General features: G+C 46.4%; 1 protein-coding gene and 1 pseudogene across 1 annotated transcript; both read right to left on the bottom strand.

Annotated features, from left to right (window-relative positions):
* Positions 1-4,551: 4,551 nt before the first annotated feature.
* On the bottom strand, positions 4,552-16,544 carry LOC148514854 (Y-box-binding protein 1 pseudogene; annotated as a pseudogene).
* Positions 16,545-16,725: 181 nt separating this feature from the next.
* Positions 16,726-17,596, bottom strand: LOC148514855 (uncharacterized). Its single transcript, XM_088480766.1, has 2 exons — positions 16,911-17,596; positions 16,726-16,828 (listed from the first exon to the last, which is right to left on the bottom strand). The coding sequence occupies exons 1-2, from the start codon at positions 17,594-17,596 to the stop codon at positions 16,726-16,728; spliced, it is 789 nt and encodes a 262-aa protein (XP_088336892.1).
* Between the last annotated feature and the right edge of the window lie 3,499 nt (positions 17,597-21,095).

A 21,095-nucleotide genomic window follows, 5' to 3' on the forward strand; every position in this document is an offset into this window, starting at 1 on the left:
GAGCCAAGACCGGCGCAGCGTTATGATGTGATATGTGCCAGCACCCGACCCCCGGCCACAGCAGGAACTGCTGAATCAACTGCCGCCCGCCAGGACATGCCGCACACAGACAGGCCCAGCGGTGTGCCTGCAACGCTGAACATTCACTGTCTGTTTATAGGGGTAAGTGACATCCATGACAGACAGTGTTTTCATGTTGTGCCCCTCTTTTTAATTATATATGCTCCAGTGTTATTTTAACATCATATATATATATATATATATATATATACACACACACACACTGTGTGTACGTGTGTATATGTATATATATATATATATACATACACATGCATGCATACATACATACATACACTCTGGGGGAGCACACATTTCTTCTTGCAGCCCCCGGGCAGGCGAGCAGATATGTGCGATAAATCGGGTGTTTGGGTTCCCAAAACAGGACTTTAGAAGGGTTTAGCTGTTTTACGCATCATGGTGATACATGTATTGGGAGGGTTGTATGGGCGAGGGGGAGGGGAGGTCACTCCAGATATATCTGTGTAATGGGCCCCAAGATTTCTGTTGCCGGCCCTGATCACAGACAGCCCGGCCCCGGCTGCCTGTCACTATTTCCCCGCATCCTGCGGCTGAGCCTGTCTCGCGAGAAGAGAGGCCAGCCTATTAAAGCCCCACCCGGCCAATGGTCGGCATCATCGAAGGGAGTGAAAGTGCATGGGTGTGCACGTGACGGCGGCGGATGGCATGGCCGCGTGGGGCCGGGAGCCGCATAGGCATTCTGTCAGCGGTCAGCCCGATTGGCTCCTCTCCACTCTTCCCTTCCCAGGCTGTGAAATGTCAAGTTTAATTTCCCAGCCTGCAGCCTGGTAAGCTCGGAGTCTGAAGTTAACAGCCTGGGGAGGGGAGGGTGAAGTGGAGACAATCGGGCTGGCTGCAGTCAGTGGTGCCTGGTGGTAGCAGTGGAAGCTAGGCTAGCCACCAGAGGTCAGGGGTTTATTTAAAATCCTGAAGAGATGATCCCTGGTCGGGGAAGGACAATGGCAGCAGCCATTGCCAATGGGGCTGGGCTGGCTGCTCGGAGGACTGGGAGACCATATGAAGGAGACTGTGCTGAAAGTGGGCTGTGAGGAGAGAGGGTTTTGCTGTGCTGTGCTAGGATATTGTGATGTGGGGAGAGGGTTGTCACTGGGAGCACAGAGGAGATGGTGCTGGGGCAAAAAGGAGATTGCCCTGGGAACAAAGAGGAGCTGGAACTGGACGGGGATGTATTTGGGAAACCCAGGTGGATGGTATTGGAGAGTGACAGGGGGATGGTGCTGTCGAGATACAGGGGGATGGTACTGGCGGGAACCTCTGTTGCATGTTGATGACATTGGCTTTATTCTGGGGCATAACTATACATACGGAAGCCCCATAGCAAAAAATTTTACAGGCCCCTCTCTTAGCCTACCGCCCCCCCTCTCAGCCTAATCAGCCTACCACCCCCGCTCTCGTCCCATGGACCCCCCTTGGCCTGAGGCCCCCCCGCACCCTCCTCACTCCCTGACTTACCTGATCCATGGTTGCGCTGTGCAGGGCAGGCGCACCTTCTCTCCCGTTCGGCTCCATCTCACTGTGTGATGCTGGTAGGAGACGACCATGCCTTCTCGCAGTATCAGCCAATGGGGAGAGCCGGAGGTGGAGCTGACTGGGAAGATGCGATCACGGAGCGGGGGAGGGGACGCGACCACGGAGCAGGTAAGTGGAGTAGAGGGGAGTGAGGAGAGTGATAGGGGAGTGAGGAGGATACGGAGGGAAGGGCCGCGGACAGAGGCATGGCACCATAGGTGCAGGGGGAGGGCCGGGCCCCATAGCAGCCTCACCCCCTGCACCCACGGTAGTTACTCCACTGGATTTATTCCTACGCTAACTGGCGGCTTCCTTCCAGACCATATGATCTCCTGCATGAATAGTGAATACTGGGGGTCATTCAGACCCGCTCGTGAGCGGCAGTACGCTCGCAAGCGGGTCGATGTTCCCCCACTGCGCATGCGCACGACAGAGGGAGCTCCGTTGTGCGCATGCGCGAGACCCGGTGAGCGACGGGCTCTCCATCGCTCCGGGTCTCGCACCAAAGGGGGCGTGCTGTCGATGTTGATTGACAGCACGCCCCCTTTAGTGGGCGTGCCGGGGGCGTGCCTGCCAGACGGAGGCGTTCCCATGGGAACGCCTACTGTCTGAAGCCAGCCCCACTGACATCACTAGTGATGTCAGTGGGAGTGATTTTGGCTCTGATAGAGCCAAAATCACTCCAGGGCTTGCGGCAGCGAGACACTACCGCAGGGTCTCGTCGCAAGCCCGATGGTCGCGATGGTCAAGACCATCGCAACCATCATCATGGACGCTCGCATAAGCTGTGGGTGGTAACCCACAGCTATGCGAGCGTCCAAGAGGCCGCTCCATTTTCAGGGAGGAGGGCCCTGATTCAGAGCGAGCGCTCTGGTCAGAGTGTTCAGCTCTGAATCAGGCCCACTGACTCAAGATACTGCCTGTCCAGGAGAGAGGGACTGGGGGCATATCCATCAGCTCCCGGAGCGGTGGGCATGCCCCCAGCATGATGAAAACAAAGGGAGTAGCTTGCGAGCATAGTGTTTCACATGCAGCCACACCCCTTTCTGCAAGGCCACACCCACTTTTTCTGGCGTGAGCCTTCGGCGCACACACCTAGGGCCACTTATGGCATTTTTTCCAGGGCCACTTTCAATTCCCAATCCACCCCTGGACTGTGCTATATAAATGATAGATAGAAGCTGATTGCCTTAGCCGGTTGCTATGGGCAAGCAACTTCTCTACTTTACCTCTCTCAAAAGTTTGATACATCCAGTGGCGTCACAAGCGGGGGGGGTGCGGGCTGCACCAGGGTGTCACCCGCCGAGGGGTGACTCCAAGGTGCATGCTTCCCCTCAGTGACAGGAGCCGGGTGCTGCATTGTAGAATTAAGTGCAGCACTCGGCTCCTGCCACAGTGAGAGACCCTGCAGTGCCCGCACCTCCAGTACCCCCCACCACTCCATAGAGATACACGGGCCGGGGACCGGGTCGGGTCGCGATACCATGGCCCCTTTATGAAGCCACACCCCCTTTTCGGGGCATGCGCTAACAAGGCATCCCTCCCCGCACCAGGTGTCACCATGGGGAGGGACACCACTGGATACATCTCCCCTATAGTCTGAAAAGCAGCTGTTGCCAAAGCTCAAATAGCCTGACTGATGATAACATGATAGACTGTGGGATATTTGAAACAACGGCTGGTAGCCAGTAACCATAGCATCCATGTAAACAACAAATACCAAGTGGTGGTTGCAGCCTGTTCATACCCTAGAGTTTAAAATGATCCCCAGTAAAATTGAAAATATATTTAACCAAGAGCTTAGTAGAATTCCTAATGTGGTACCCAGAATAATTTTTAGTAGATGTTCACAGGCCCGATGTTACCTGGTTGCACTGTATTGTCAGGTATTTGCTCTTGCTCGGCACTGTTGTTTCTTCCATCCTTCACACAAAAGCAGTGAGGCAAGGACTTCTACCTCCAGACACAAACAAAATGGCTGACAGAATGTATGCAAAAAAGTATTTTTGAATTTATTTCTAGTGACCCGAAATTGCAGAAAGTGGGTCACTTCAGTTTAAATGATTAGTTACCAAAAATGTCACAAATAACATTTAAGTAGAGGTATCAATAATGCAATATCACATTTACATAAGTAACGTTTTCTACTAAAAATGACCTTCCTGACTATAGTGGATATACAAATTAACCGGTTCCCCACAGATGTGTATTATGTACCAAATATACCACAGACCTTCTTAACATTTCACAACATTACTTGCAGACCTACTTAAAGTTAACAATAATACCTGCAGACCTACTAAGTTACCTAAACATAAATAAAGTGAGCTTAATTGCTATACACTCTTGGGCCCGGGTTTGTTGGAGGGGCCCGGTGATGGCGCGGGTTCGATGCCGCCTCCCCTCCCTCTTACGTGTCAGCAGCCCTGCACACGCTGCTGTGTGCTGGGCTACAGTGGGTGACTACTGCCGCTGAGCAGCAGCAGCATTCTCCTCTGCCTGTGGGGGGGAGCGATCGCACTGATCGCACCCCCCCTAGATTTGCAGCTGGCTGAGGGGCTCACAGCGCCCCCTTTCCCCAGTGCGCACACTGCAAATAGGGTTTTTTTATTTCTATTTTTTCTAAGGGTGGCCATCCACATTTGGCCTCGCCCCCTTATAGTAAAGGTGCCCGGGCTGGCTCTACAGCCCTGGTCACTAGAGCTGGCTGTCTCTGTGGGTTTCCTCTGCAACCTGAATCAACAATCTGCTGCTGGGTCACTGGAACTGGCTGCCTCTCAGCACCACTTTCACTCTCCTCTGCCCAGCATCACTCTGCCCAACGTCCATGCAGCAGCTTTTTCCTTTCTCTTCCCCCTTCCAGTCACTTTTCTGGCCCAACTCGGCCGTCCCAGCTGGGCTCCCCTGGGATCTCCCTCAAAGCTTCTGCTCCTTTTTTTGTTCTTATTTCACGGGCTTCCTGCGGCTCCTCCCCCTACAAGCAAGATGGCCGTCGGACAACTCCTGAGATTTCCCCACTGCTTCATGGGGGATGTCATTATGTGTTTGTAGCAGCTGCAGTTTCTGGATGCAAATACCTGCAGCTGGTTGTGTTGTTGTTTGTCCTGCCTGTATTAAGTCTGAAACACAGGACCAGTAGAAGACAGTCCCTAAAGAGAGAGTGTATCTTCAGAAATATAATTACTGTGTATTCATGTTCAGACCTCTCAGTTGCCACAAAATAATCAAACGTACTCAAATCTCCACTTGCCAGAAAATGCCCCCACATGCACTCAGGCTCCCACAAGCCTTCAGATCCCACATATACACCAAAACTCCCCCGTATAACACACACCATCCAACACTCAGTTCTCCCCACATAACCATTCACACCTCTCCACATCACCCTACTGATTGGTACTTCCCACATGCTCCCAAAAACTGGTACTCCCCTCAAGCTCACAATTAATGAGTCTAAAAATACCTTTATATCTGGAACCTGAATACGAAGGTGGGAGCAGGGCCGGCCTCATTCACTGTGCGTGAATTTTTGAACAGCTTGCAGGACACAGACATCAACTATGGGGGCCATAGTTGATGTCTCTCCAGGAGGTTACAGTCAATAGATAGACAGTAAAAAGGTCCACAGTGTCTAGATAGATAACAGGTGTTAGACAGACAATAGGTTGACAGGGACAGAAGGTCGACACAGTAAATGCTAACAGATAAAAGTCGACATAAACAAAAGGTTGACAAAAGAGTGGTTGACATTTTTTTTTTTGAGGATTGGGACTAGGGTTAGGCACTTACCGGAGGGTTAGGGTCAGCCACTAGAAGGGATGATTAGGGTTAGACACTTACCCCGAAAATGAGGCACCTGGAGGGAGAGTTAGGGTTATGCACCAAGGGAAGGATTAGAAAAAAATATGTCAACCATTGTTGTGTCGACCATTTGAACCTGTTGACATTTTGTACCTGTTGACCTTTATCGTGTCGACCTATTGTTTCTGTCGACATATTGCCTGTCTAACATCTGTGGTCTATCTAGACATTGTCTATCTATTATACCAAACCCTGTCCAGGATGCTGGAGACCCACAGACCATCTGTTGCCCTTCACTAATCTGAACTGTGTAATTGTTCAAAGGCTTTGGACATTGACTTATTTCCTTCAAAATAATCATATATAAAATATAGCGTGACGGTCAAACAAACAAAAAAAGATCATACAGTATATTTTATCTAACTTGTTAATGGCAGCCCAGGTGCTGCTATATTGCCAGTAATATTGTGCAATTGGTTAAATATTGCCTCATGTCTTAACACAGAGGGCCTGATTTAGCAAGGATCACAATTGCAATGCTGCACGCAGATCCTTGCAATCATGCAAATGCAGCAGGAGGTGTATGACACCACCTGCTTCATTTGCAATACCAGCTGTCGCAGTGCTGGGCTCACCATTGCGACCATCGGTGGTTGATGGTCGCGATGGTGGACAGCGCCGGGCAGCCGGCCAGCTGAGTAAGCCTCAGCTCACTCAGGCTGGCCGGCTTGCAAGCCTAGCAGACTTCGTACGCAGTCTCTGGGCTGGTCACTCCCGGAAAACCGGGCGAACACTCCCTGTTTACGGTAACTCCGGCCACCCCCGCACCGCCTCTTAAATGCCTCTGCCTGTCAATCAGGCAGAGGCATTCAAGGGCTAGTGTGCGTGTTAGCAGGACCCATTTTGCACACTCGCAGAATGAGTCCTGCGCATGCGCAGATTCCCGATAGCTGGGAATCTGCGTTCAGCAGTGCACTGCTGAATTAGCCCCAGAGTGAGCATGATCTAAAACAGTGGTCGCCAACCTTAATTGAGGTGTGAGCTACTTGAGAAAAATGAAACCTCCTGAAGAGCTACTAAAATTGTAGAAAAATGAAAACCTGGCTAATAACTGAGCAATTGAAGAACATTTAATAAACAAATGAAAAAAATGTTTCATAGAAAACAACAATGCATTTAATTATTACAGTGATATCATTGTAATTTGTAAATAAAGTTTAAGAACAGGCACATTTCACTGTTAATTACCGGAACCAAGCAGGTAGAGGATCAAAAGATATTGACAGGGCTGCTGTGTGATTTTTGGCAGGGCAGGGTGAGAGTCACTTGCTCCACTGTGGCGTAGATGCTGTGGGTGGAACCACGGGGAAGCACGTCAAGTAATTGTCGTAGAGGCTGCGGAAATCACCTGAAGTGATTGCCTGTGGTTCCACCCATGGCGTAGACGCCATGGGGGAAGCGAGCGACAGAGGTCACTTCCTAGTTAACTCTGCAGTACTGCAGCTAGGTGAGCTACCAAAATTAAGACCGCAAGCTACCGGTAGCTCGCGAGCTACGGGTTGGAGACCACTGATCTAAGACAATCATATCAAAGTTAAACAGAACATTATAGGCATGTCAGTATGTTACCACTATCAGCCTGTATACAGAGTAATCTGTTGACTGCACTATGAGCAGAGGCGTAAGTAGGGTCTTTGGAGCCCAGGGCAAGTTTAAGATCGGATACAGCAAGGGGCGTGGCTACTGAAAATGGGGCATGCCAACATGATACGCCACCCATTTCTCGGCACTCTGGGAACATTCCTTTCCATTCCATATACACCTTATCTATATGGTAGTTTCTCACAATGTGAAACCTCTGAAGAAATGTATCCTCCCTGGGAGGACAGCGTCTTCAGTCGGTATTCACTATTCATGTAGAAGATGCCTATTTGCGCAGGAATCTTAACAAGGTCATCATAATACAACAGTGGTTCAATCAGACTTGTTCCTCCTGTGTAACTTTCTTCCCCCTGTGTCTCTCAGCCATACCATCTGCCCCTGCATCATCTCTCAGCACACCATCACCTTCCCACTGCATCGTCTCTCAGCACACCATCACCTCCCCACCGCATCGTCTCTCAGTACACCATCACTTACCCCCCCGCGTCGTCTCTCAGCAGACCATCACCTCCCCACCGCTTAGTCTCTCAGTACACAATAGCTTACCCCCCCTGTGTTGTCTCTCAGCACACCATCAGTTACCCCCCCTGCGTAGTCTCTCTGCACACCATCACCTCCCTAACGCGTCATCTCTTAACACACCATCACCTCCCCACCGTGTCATCTCTCAGCACACCATTGCCTCCTCCCTACGTCATCTCTCATCCACACCATCATCTCCCCCGCATCATCTCTCAGACACACCATCACCTCCCCCTGTGTCGTCTCTCAGCCACACTATCGCCTCCTCTCCTGCGTCGACTCTCAGCCACACCATCATCTCCCCCCGCATTGTCTCCCAGCACACAATCACCTACCCATCACGTCATCTCTCAGCCACACCATCACCTCCCCCTTTGTGTCATCTCTCAGCACTCCATCATCTCCCCCCTGCATCGTCTCTCAGCCACACTATTGCCTCCTCCTCTGCGTCGACTCTCAGCCACACCACCATCTCCCCCCGCATTGTCTCTTAGCCACACCATCACCTCCCCCCCTGTGTTGTCTCAGCACACCATCATCTCCCCACCGCGTTGTCTCTCAGCATACCATCAGGACATGTGAATGAGGGGCTGAAAAGCTCCAGATAGGATATTCCCTATATATAATGTAGCAAGGAGTGACATGGCTGATCTGGACAGGGTACTGCTCTGGACAGACAAAAGTATATACGAGTGCTTAGTAAACTTGGCTGTTTAACCTCTCGCCTTTTTTTTTGTGCAAATTTTTTAATTTTTGTGGGCAAATTTTCACATGTGTATTTTAGGACACAAATACACATACACACTGACACAGATACACACACTGACACAGCCTGCATAGACACACACACCTCTTTCACACAAATGCAGCCAGCCAAATAAATAAAACGCTGCCGTCATTTGTTATTAAAAGTCTTCCCGCCGGTGGCAGCTTAGCTCCCCCTCGCCCAGCAGCCCTGTTCCCCTCACCTCGGACTACATATGCAGAGCCTTTGTGATGGTGTCCGGCTCTGAGAAGCCCATGCAGAGCAGGCTGGTCATGTGCTGCTCCTCCATCTACATTCTGCGCATCCCCAGGAGACCGGCACGCTGCACACATACACAGGAGGGTAGTGACATCCCCTTCCCTGGCGGCAGCTTCAACTTCAACCCAGGCCAGGCGGCAGCTCTCAGCAGAATACAAGAAAGAATGGGAAGACTGCCTGGCAGTGGCGTAACTAGGGGGGGTTGAGCGGGGCACATGCCCTGGGTGCAATGGCAGGGCCAGCAGAGGGGAGCGCTACGGGCCAAGGCACTGCTAGCCCCCCACCACCATTGCACCCTGATTGACTGTAACAAGCAGTCAAGTGTGTCTGGTGCTGGTGTTGGCTGGGCTGACTGTAGGGGGAGCTGCAACGGAAGCGCGCAGCCCCTCCCGGCTCCCAGGCAGCAGTGGCATAACTAGGGTATTTGACGCCCAGGGCAAGATGAAATATGTCAACCCCCCAACTGTGTGCCAAAAAAGTGGGCATAGCCACTGAAAAATGGGGGCAATATGACATGCCACCGTTTCTTGTCACTCTGGGAACATTCCTTTCCATTCCACATGCACCTTAATGCCCCCAGTAGTAGTGCCACTTATGCAACACCCCTAGTAGTAGTGCCCCTTATGCAATGCCTACTGTAGTAGTGCCTCTTATGCAATGCCCCCACTTAAAAACCTTGTCGTGTCGGGCTTCTGAACAGCCACCGGTATTTCTTACCCATTCCCCAGGTGTGTGTTGTGTAATGGTGCCGTAGCTGATGGAAGTGTCACCTGGATTTAGTCTTGTGCTAGTGTTCGGCCATTGTGGTGTGGCTGTGAGTGGGTCTGTTTGTGTCCCATCACTATGGTGCTGGCCAATAGCATAATTTTTTACTTAGGACCTGAATTAGTGTTGTACGCTAATGCCGCCGCAGCTGCCAATTTGTAAACTCAGACTGTACCAAAATATGCAAATATTGCTGCAGCTGGTATTTGCATTGTGGCATCCACCAGTGGCTTTGCATATCCAAACGACTGCACACAAAGACGCTGCTCAGTCACAGATCAGCGGATTATCGGATTGCGGTGTATTCCTATGGTTGCGCAGATCGGCTGACTGTACTTAGATGGCGGAGCCATTTTGACTGTATATGGGATCGCAGTCATAGTCTGAGATATGCCCCGAAATCAGACTCAATATGCCTGAATTTGTGTCGTCATAGACATTCCCCCTATTGTCTTCATGTCAAAAATATTTTCAAATTAATCCTCACCGCGAGTGACAATGGTAATGGAAATTGACGCATGCTCAATGCAACTTAGACGCATGCGCACTACAGCAATAATCGCTCTACTGCATAAATATCGGCTTTGCATCTCTGAACTGCCGGCCAGCTGAGTAAGCCTCAGTTTACGCAGACTGGCCGGCTTGTGAGGCCAGGAAACCTGGTATTGCGTTTCTGGGAACGTCGGCGGTCCACGCCCCTTAATTGCCTATGCCTGTCAATCAGGAGCTGCGTGCGATCACGCAGGACCCATTCTGCACATTTGCAGAACGGATCCTACGCATGCGCAGATTCAGTCTGCTTACTATAGGGTCATTATAGTCGTTAAGGGGTTACTGCATGTGTTGAATGAACATAAAACACATGCAGGACGATCAGATAACGATCGTCTGATCGTTATCTGATCGTTGCCATCGTACCGTGTGTATGCAGCATTAGTCTATTTCTTACAATTTCAGTATTGTGTAACGGTGCTGCAAGATCAGAACGATCTATTCAGCTTCTTTCTTTTGATTCTCCATACATACAAAGAACATAATGAGCCAAATGTAATAGGGTGAGAGTTTAGAACATGTAAGAGTTTAGCAGTAAACTCTCATACTATTACATTGGTTGAGTTTATTTTCAAATTGGGAAAACATCTTGATGAGAATTTTAATCGTGAAAGCTTTTTGAGTCTGAAAAACATGCGAGTTTGCATGTTCTAAGACTATTACATTAGTCACATTTAAAAAATGCTAGAGAACTCTCACCCTATTACATGTCTGTTAGGACACGCACCATTCTATCCAAAGGCAGAAACACTGAGGGGCCTATATGAATATAATTGAAATATAAAAAGCTGTTGTTTGCCAAACTAATCAATCATGTACTTAACTCTGAACACCACCACCAAATTCTCCTCAATGTTTTTACTATATATTATGTTGAAATGCTGCCAAGTCATTTTTCACCCTGTATATTACACCCAGATCAGCGGTATCTGGTCAGGAAGTTGACGTTCAGAAGATTGACAGTCAGAATGTCAACATGGACAATATATCAACAACCAATATGTTGACGTTCAATTAGATTGACATGGTTAAAATATTGACAGGGTTGGGTGTTAGGTTTAGGGTTATGCTAAACACATTCAGAATGTTAACATTCTGAATGTGTTGACATTATAACAATGTTGCCCAGTGCCTCCCCCCACACCTCATCTTGTAGTGATCCCATGTCCACCTGCCAGCACTGCCTAAGGTATGTCAAAGTATCTGTATGATAAGCACCCAGTATATACGAGTAAACAAAAATAAACTTTCGAGAACCTAATGTAAGCAAGAGGAGAGACTCATATAACAGGAGGGAATCGGTATGAAATACCGGCGGCTCAAATACCGACAACGGCGATAACTGAAGATCCCGACGAGTGGTAAGTATACCATCCTTACCCCTCTCCCCCCAAACCCCTCCCTTAGTGGTGCTTAACCCTAACCTCCCCCTTAGTGCCTAAACCTAACCTCCCCCCGGTGATGCCTAACCCTAACCACCCCATTCCCGCACCCTAAACCTAAGCTGCCTAACCCTAACTCCCCCTCCCCGCAAGCTTAACCCTCCCTGGGGGGTGCCTAACTCTACGTGTCCCCAGGGGTGCCTAAACCTAAATTACCCCACCCCCCGTGGCTATCACCTAACCTGTCTCCGCTTACCTTGGATGCCGACTGACGGGATTTCGGCCTGGGGCTAAAGATAGGTGTCGGGATTTCAACACCTGTCTTTAGTCTCGGGTTGGGCTTCCACTGTCTGGATTCCGATGGCCAGCATCCCGGCCGCTGGTAATCTGACTACATGCCAACAGGAGGACCATCCGGAAATTGTAAGTAAGGCATGCCTTAGCTGCTGCTACCAATACAATTATTAATTTAGGATAATGAACCTCAAATGAATGAGCAAGTGATTTAAAATTTCCCCAGAATATAATTGCTCAATAGACACCACTCCTCCCCTACCCCAGACGGCTCTAGCCCATAGAGGGGGGCTTCCATTATCTTATTAACACTGGTGTAACTACCATATGTGCAGGGGGTGCGGCTGCCTACGGTGCCAGGCCAGCCGCAACCAGGGTCGCGTCATCCAGCAGTGTGTTACGAAAAGCAGACCCACCACCGGCTCTCCTCATTGACTAATAAAGGTAGGAGGCATGCCCGCCTCCTCCTAGCATCAGTCAGTGAGGAGAGATGGGGCCGACCGAGAAAGGAGGTGTGCCTGCACTGCGCAGCACACTGCTGGAGGACACGACCACCAAAGGTAAATTGTGGAGAGAGGAGAGTGGAGGGGGAGGGGTGTGTGTGGACCTAGGGGGGTCATGAAAATGTTGCTATAGTGCCCCCCTAGGTCTAGTTATGCCTCTGCTTATTAATTATTCAAATTTTGATGGCTTGCGTCAGTATAGGAAAATCTGGAACCAACTTCCTTCTCATAAATCAAAGCCTGAAGAACAGTATGAACACAGGGCCTGATTCAATTTTGGATATACAGTAGAGTGTGAGATCTCTCTCAACTGATCATATTGGTGAAACCATGCTGCACTGCAGGTGGAGCAGATTTAAAATGTGCAGAGAGATTTAGATTTGGGAGGGGAGGTGTCCAAACTGACATCTAAATTGTAGAGTAATAATAAAGCTGTGCAGTATTTGTGGGCTACATGTAAAAGCAGCCAGTATTTACCCTACATGCAAAAAAAAATTATGTATTTACACCCCTTGCATTGCAACATGGTTTGTCCAGGTACACAGTTAACTGCTATTTCTCAATCTGAATCAGGCCCACAGTCAGCAAAGGCAACTAGAAGAGTCTGTGGGAGGCACATATTGAAACTGTTGTAATTCCTACGCTGTTCACCCGATTTGGATGTAATTACCCTCAAATTAATCTGAAAGTCTGCAGTTAAAGCACATCTTGTTTGTTTCATTTCAAAACCATTGTGGTGGTGAATAGAGGCCAAAATCTGAAAATTCTGTCAATGTCCCAATATTTATGTACCTGACTTTATGTCCCTATTTAAAAAATGGGACGGGGGGGCGCCAATGCTCTCTCTGGCACAGTCTAGTTACGGCTCTGAGCAGCGCTATTTTACACTTACACTTATGTATGTTAGCAGCGCTATTTTACACTTGGGATAATTATCACTAAGCCTATTTTATTTTATTAATAAAGATGCATTATACCAAACACCTCCATTTGAGCATGTGCCGTTACTTATGGGCCAGTGCCTTGGACTTGCCCCCCAGGCTAAAAGTTGCCAGCCAAATTGCACTGTACTATGATTCGTGTATTAATAGACATAGATGTCAATTGTAATATAGGTAGTCAAAAGATTCAGCAATTTATGTTAACCAGCTCAAGCTGTTCCATTGAAATAGCATTAGGATGTGCGTGTTTGGTGATTATATACTGCAAATAAAAGAGTTTATCCAAGTTGCATCAAAATCTCACTGTATACACATTCAAATCGGAGATATTTGAAGTATATTGCTTTCTTGCATACATTAGCAATTATAGAAGGAAGAGGAATTGATGGGCCTGATTCAGACCCACTCGCGAGCGGCTGTCCGCTCGCAAGTGGGTCGATGTTCTGGACTGAGCATGCGCACGACGGAGGGAGCTCCGTCGTGCGCATGCGCCAGACGCGACGAGCGAAGGAATGTCCTTCGCTCGTTGTGTCTGATCAAAGGGGGCGTGCTGTCGATGTTGATTGACAGCACGCCCCCTTTGGTAGGCGTGCCGGGGGCGTGCCTTCCTGACGGGGGCGTTCCCACGGGAACGCCCCCGTCAGAAGCTGGCCCACTGACATCACTAGTGATGTCAGTGGGAGTGATTTTGGCTCTGATAGAGCCAAAATCACTCCGGAGCTTGCGGTTGAAAACCTCAACCGCAGGCTCCGGCTCGCAGTTTCGATGGTCGCGATGGTGAACACCATCGCGGCCATCAAACTGCACGCTCGTATAGCATGTGGGTGGTGACCCACAGCTATACGAGCGTCCAGGAGGACGCTCCATTTTCATGGAGGGTGGCCCTCATTCAGAGCGTGCGCTCTGCACAGAGCGTACGGCTCTGAATGAGGGCCGATGTTTCTGTGATACCCTATACTATGAGTTTATTCATAATGTAATCAGACAACATAGTATAACAATAAAGATGGCAATAGTGAATCCTTTCTTATGTTTATTTTATTTTTCAGGAACCTGCAGATCACTAGCGAACTCTGAACTTCGAACCTGCAAACTATAAATGGGTAAGTATGCTCTAGGTGGCAATTAACAAATGACTAATTTTGCAATTCCCCTAACATCTCTAAAATATATACAAAAACCTCACGTGAGAATGATAAACGGACAAGTTTACATCAAGGATACAATTGCAAAGTTGTGTTACTTTTCTTTACACCTTTTTAGGAAAATGTTTTCCTCACACTACTGCACTTTACATGTCTCATATACTGCTAGTTCAGCGCTGAAATAGTTAATAGGGTGCACCCTTCGTTACCCGGGATATGAAGAACAGTTCTTAAACTGCTCCAGCTACAGTACTTGTCTGTATTTAATGCAACACTGTAATCCTCTGTAACTTATCCTGCTGCGATGGTGTTGGTATTACAGTCAGTTCCTTCTCTGCTTAGCAACCTTAGTTCATACTCATAGTATTACAAGTGCTGGCACTGAAGTGTCACCCTAACACTGCTGGTAACTGTTGTACCTAATCTCCAATATGCGGATTCAGGGGGTTACTCTTATTATTATGATGCAGTCTATAAACCCCACGCTGATCTCTGAAGGGACTGCTGTGCATATGTAACGGTGGACAACTGTAGGCCTCCAGTTAATAAGCGCCAATGTCACTGAGTGTCTATTTGGGAGGTTGCAGCAGCTTTCTTACCTCCGGCTCCTTTACAAGCTCAGTCTCTATATTTCTGTAGCTCCGCTGAGGCACTCCCTTGGGGGTCATCCGACACACCTCTCTTATGCTGATTGTTCTCAGAACCTCCCTGGATGACACTGCTTAGTCCCATTGGATGTTCCCCGCCTCAGAGACCTCCGCTGCTCGTCCCGAAGTATGGCTGCAGCACTCAGGTAAGCATCAAGGCAGCGCAGCCCCTTCTCCTGTCCAGCTACCTCACCAACTGCACACACCAACTGCCATTTTTCTCTAGGTCAAATCCTTGAGCCTGCTACAGTACTCACTGGTCCCCTAACGTCCACCACCACTGAGGAGGCAGTGCAAATAGTCCCTGAACCTTAATGAAACCAGTTAAATCGTGCCCTATATTAGACAATGGCAGGAGTCACATTAATATTTAACATTTTCATAGAGGCACATCAGCATGGGTAGGAACACAGGGTGTTGGTGGGGTGCCACATACTTCCCCACTAGCATGATGCGTGTCCTCACGCATCTTAGACCTCTATATACTCCTGAAGACATCCACTTTATACATCAGTATCTTTTCGGAATTATTTAAATACATATTAGGTACATTCTTTCATTGCATGACGTAGATCACAATTAGTTACAATTACCAGGTAAGTCTAGAAAACTTTAGCTCCTTGCTATAATGTAACAATAGCATAACAGATTACTACATTTGTTACATATTAACACAAAGTTTCTTCAAGTTATGTACTTTTGAACACTCTACCTCACAGGCTAGTGTCTACATTGAATATGCGGGGCATTCTTGTTTTCCTTTTTCGATTTTCCCAGAACTCTTTGCATAATTAATGCTATTTCACTTGAACTTAGTTCAGTATACTCATGGACTGGGAATTTATACTCTGATGGCATAGACAGTAAGGGCTCTTTGAATACAAGACATGGCTGCTCCAGAACAACAGATTTCGATATTTCCATAACAGAATCCAGGCAATTCTGTTCAGGGGACCCCAACCTCTCTGCTAAGGGTGAGTCCGGAGCTTTCTTTGTGTCTTCTTTATGTACAGCTGTACTCAACTCTTGTTGATTGCAGAGGAGCATATAAGAAGCGCTGTCATACACTCTTGGTTGACTCTTTGCTTGTGATTCTTGAAGAGATGTTGGCCGGACTATTTCTTGCTGGTACTGGCACACCTGTATATTTTGCGTTCCTACATCTTTACCAAACACTCCATCCAGCCTTTCACCACGCTCTGGGAGATCGGGATATTGTTTGTGTCCGTATGGTCTCTTTAGCCAGTAGGATGGGTAGCGACTCCTCCAGTAAGGCCGTTGTTGATTAACCCTCTTTTCCTCTGCCACTCTTTCTACTTCTTCTAGATTCTTTTTACCTTCACTGTGTCGATAGTTATGTGGAGGACCTCTACGATGCGGATAATGCCAATAACGGTTGTGGCTTGATGCATATTTGCTGCCTTGAACTGGCACTCCACCAGGACCAGTTACATTAGTGGCCTTTGCACCTTTCTCTCCTTCAACCACGTAAAACTCTACCAACTCCCCATCTCCCAGACTTCTAAGATATTTGCTTGGGTTGTTCTTTAGGATTGCCGAGTAATGTACAAAAATATCGCTCTTGGTGTCATCTCGATTTATGAATCCATAGCCTCGTTGCATGTGGAACCATACAACCTTTCCTGAAATCCTTTTTGCGATAGCTGATGTAACATTCCCTGCAGTTGGCGTGCTCATAAATTTTATTTTGTTCTGTACTATTGGGCTCAGACTCGCATCTCTGGGTTGCCCTTCTTCCATTTTTGGAACTATTCTTTTTGTCTCTCCTGAGGGCTGGTCCTCAGGCTGTCTCTGGATGCAATAGCGTTCAATGTGGCCACTTTGCCAGCACTTTCTGCAGATAGGCCTCCCTTGTGTATCAAATTGGTCTGTTGGACGTCGACCTGTCTCTCGAGGACTGTCCAGTAAGACTGGTTCCTTCCCCCATGCTCTTGGTGACAGTCTCTGCATTTTGCTCCAGCCTGCTCTTGCCGAGTCACTTTTATCTCCTTCATGATTTCAGTGACAGCACTAGTAAAAATTCCGATCAGATCTTGACCAGACTGTACTTGTTGGGTGACTATTTCCTTAGGCGACGTAGTGTCTGGCATCATATATGGTTTGGCTTCTCTAGAATATCCAACTTCCCACTGTTCTATAGATGAGTCAAATTCAAGATCAGCATTCTGATTGAGCCCAAGAATATCTAATACTGCTTCCTTGAACATGGAGAATGGGCATATAGGATTCTGATGTCTCCACATTCTGAGCTGGGTCCGTATGGCTTCTCCTCGCGCCCCTTCGATAAATAAATTAATTAGAGTCTCGTCGACACGTTCTACTTCCCTCGATTCTCGTGCTTGGATGTCCCTCATAGCTTCCTGTAGGCCCAGAGCAAATTCTCTCCGTGACTCTTGAGGTTGCTGTTTCCTAGCATACAAACGTCTTCTAAGTTCAGAGACTGCCCTTGAGTCAAATATACTTTCTAACTTTTTGAAAATATCCTCCGCTGTTTTTCTTTCATCATCTGCCCACGCTTTCACCTCTCGCAAAGCAGCTCCTTTCAAGTGTCCAATGACTATTTCCACTCTTTGTTCATCATTCAGTGGATATAATTTGAACATTGATCGCATTTTGTCCTTAAATTCTTTAATAGTGCTTGCACCCTGTGTGCATATCTCCCCTGAATACATGGGTAACCATGGAGCCCCAAAATAGTATGGCATCGTAATGGGTGATGTCTGTGTCATATGTACCATACCACTGCTGGGTGAGGCATTTGTTGATGGTGAAGCTCTCTGTCCTGGAGAGGGAGGTAATCGTCTCCGGCCCGTGGTCGATGCAAGAGGCTGAGAGGCTGACATTTTCAGGTCGTATCCTGTTCGCGGACGCCAATTTGTGATACCCTATACTATGAGTTTATTCATAATGTAATCAGACAACATAGTATAACAATAAAGATGGCAATAGTGAATCCTTTCTTATGTTTATTTTATTTTTCAGGAACCTGCAGATCACTAGCGAACTCTGAACTTCGAACCTGCAAACTATAAATGGGTAAGTATGCTCTAGTGGCAATTAACAAATGACTAATTTTGCAATTCCCCTAACATCTCTAAAATATATACAAAAAAATTTCACGTGAGAATGATAAACAGACAAGTTTACATCAAGGATACAATTGCAAAGTTGTGTTACTTTTCTTTACACCTTTTTAGGAAAATGTTTTCCTCACACTACTGCACTTTACATGTCTCATATACTGCTAGTTCAGCGCTGAAATAGTTAATAGGGTGCACCCTTCGTTACCCGGGATATGAAGAACAGTTCTTAAACTGCTCCAGCTACAGTACTTGTCTGTATTTAATGCAACACTGTAATCCTCTGTAACTTATCCTGCTGCGATGGTGTTGGTATTACAGTCAGTTCCTTCTCTGCTTAGCAACCTTAGTTCATACTCATAGTATTACAAGTGCTGGCACTGAAGTGTCACCCTAACACTGCTGGTAACTGTTGTACCTAATCTCCAATATGCGGATTCAGGGGGTTACTCTTATTATTATGATGCAGTCTATAAACCCCACGCTGATCTCTGAAGGGACTGCTGTGCATATGTAACGGTGGACAACTGTAGGCCTCCAGTTAATAAGCGCCAATGTCACTGAGTGTCTATTTGGGAGGTTGCAGCAGCTTTCTTACCTCCGGCTCCTTTACAAGCTCAGTCTCTATATTTCTGTAGCTCCGCTGAGGCACTCCCTTGGGGGTCATCCGACACACCTCTCTTATGCTGATTGTTCTCAGAACCTCCCTGGATGACACTGCTTAGTCCCATTGGATGTTCCCCGCCTCAGAGACCTCCGCTGCTCGTCCCGAAGTATGGCTGCAGCACTCAGGTAAGCATCAAGGCAGCGCAGCCCCTTCTCCTGTCCAGCTACCTCACCAACTGCACACACCAACTGCCATTTTTCTCTAGGTCAAATCCTTGAGCCTGCTACAGTACTCACTGGTCCCCTAACGTCCACCACCACTGAGGAGGCAGTGCAAATAGTCCCTGAACCTTAATGAAACCAGTTAAATCGTGCCCTATATTAGACAATGGCAGGAGTCACATTAATATTTAACATTTTCATAGAGGCACATCAGCATGGGTAGGAACACAGGGTGTTGGTGGGGTGCCACATTTCTACAACTTCTCAGGCTCTAGCAAACAATGTAATTAATTGTTGCTTATTGATATTGCAATATACTTTACAAGTTAGAAACTAATAATAAGCAAGTGAGTATCAATATCCTTGATTGTTTAATAACAATGCTGTTATCTGCAGAGAGACATAAATTTTATTGATCCCATGCACATCATACTAAATATAATTGATATTTCAGAATTTGCACTCCTCAGCAAGCTGCAGCAATTGCTGGGGTATCAATAGCAGTTAGAGTGACGAGTTGAAAAACAGTGAACTAGCTTCATTTATTTGTTATAACATTAGGAGGACTCAGCAGTTACCACGATGTCAGTAACAGTCTAAATGGTATATATATCAATGGACTGTCAGGTACTATTCTACTGGTCTCACTATTACATTGGCACATTAACATTAGTTGCCATCACATAGAGCAAGTATCAATATGAAGTATGAGGTATTTCCCCAATAACAAACACACGTGCAACCGCCAGTGACGCCGACTCGCACGTTTCACTGTAAGCTTCATCAAGGCTGAACCCCATTGTTCACCTCGGCCAAATATTTAAGAGGAACCAAGTCCCAATCATGTTGTTATCCCAGATCACGTGATATTAATAGCCAATAGACAAACCCTTTACCTGGGATTACATGTTGTATAGAAGACGGAAGATCGTGGACACTAATTTTAAGCATGTGATCGGAACCCCCTCCTATCAGGGGGGAGGTGTGTCCATTCATTTAAATACTATTGTAAACAAATAACGGAGCGGACCAACAATATATAAGGAGATATATATAATAAATGTAATATAGTAAAATAGATGTCTTAAGCTTAGTCCCTAGCATCTGAAAGTGTCCCTCTGCCTAGGGTCATGTATTAAAAACGGCAGATCGTGAATGTTGATTTTGAACATGTGACCAAAGCCTCATCCTATCAAGGGAAAGATGTGTCCATTCATTACTGTAAACGAATAACGGAAGAACCCGATCATTCATAATGAGTAAGTTTGATATAATAAAATAAATACATTGGGCTAAGTGTCTACCATCTAAACATATAATTAGTGATATGTTTAAACACTATAATATCTACATGATCTCTTAATATCCATATTCGTTAGGTGCAAAAGTATGTGTGACGATATGGAAAATAAAAAGAAAAAAATAAATGAATGTAAGAAATGTGATATAAGAAAATCCCCTCTGAATATATTAAGAAAAAATATAAAAATTTATTTGTAATGAAAAAATGTTATGGTGAATATTAAGCAACTGTGAACAGTGCAAAAAAATCACTCTAAGTGAAAAATCACAATGTGAAAGTAAATTAATGATTAGTGATGAAATGTGTAATGCTTATAAATATATATAAAAATATTAGATGTGTAAAAAACTCTTTAGATAGTGACGTGAAAAAAATAATTAATAAGTGAAATAACTGCATGAACCCTAATTATATAGATCGTGATAAAACATCTTGTCTAATACATACAGTCTTTCGTTGTGTTAATAATAATTATCAAAAATCTCACATGTCCACATGTCCCAGGAGAAGGAGATTGAAAATTAATATCAAGACAATAAACTGTAGTAAAAATTAGTGGTGTATGAGGAAACTAAGTCCAAGTGAGAATATAATAAATGTACTAAATTACAGTAGGAACACATCATTGCTCTCACAGTAATGTAAAGGGGTCTCATTCCTACATATAAGTAACCTAAAAAGGAATAAATTACAGACCATGTTGAGATACATTTATATAGGTTATTGTCAATATATTGTCAGTATTTTATCAGAAGTCTCATTTAAAGTAATTTTGGGGAGTAAAAAGAAAAGAAAGAGACGTGGAGAAATTTTTGCATGTTCATAAAAATGACACATAACTATTAGCTTCGTTGAGTCCTCCTGGGTATAGACTATTCATTAGAAAAATCATTTTGGTTTCCCATTTGAGTAACTCTTGATCCAGATCTCCACCCCTTATTCCAAGTTGTATGTGTTTCATCCCAAAAACTTTTAGACCCAAAGGGTCACCTTTGTAGAACTTCTGAAAATGTTTGG

The sequence above is a fragment of the Taudactylus pleione genome, unplaced genomic scaffold (assembly GCF_031769625.1).
Source record: "Taudactylus pleione unplaced genomic scaffold, aTauple2 ptg000256l, whole genome shotgun sequence".
Classification (NCBI taxonomy): Eukaryota; Metazoa; Chordata; class Amphibia; order Anura; family Myobatrachidae; genus Taudactylus; species Taudactylus pleione.

Bases quoted from the DNA above. Each gene is read 5' to 3' on its own strand.
- LOC148514855 (XM_088480766.1), bottom strand. From the start codon at position 17,596: ATGACACAGACATCACCCATTACGATGCCATACTATTTTGGGGCTCCA. The intron at 16,829-16,910 runs GTCTGGTCAAGA...CGGCAAGAGCAG, and splicing joins ATAGTCACCCAACAAGTACA to GCTGGAGCAAAATGCAGAGA.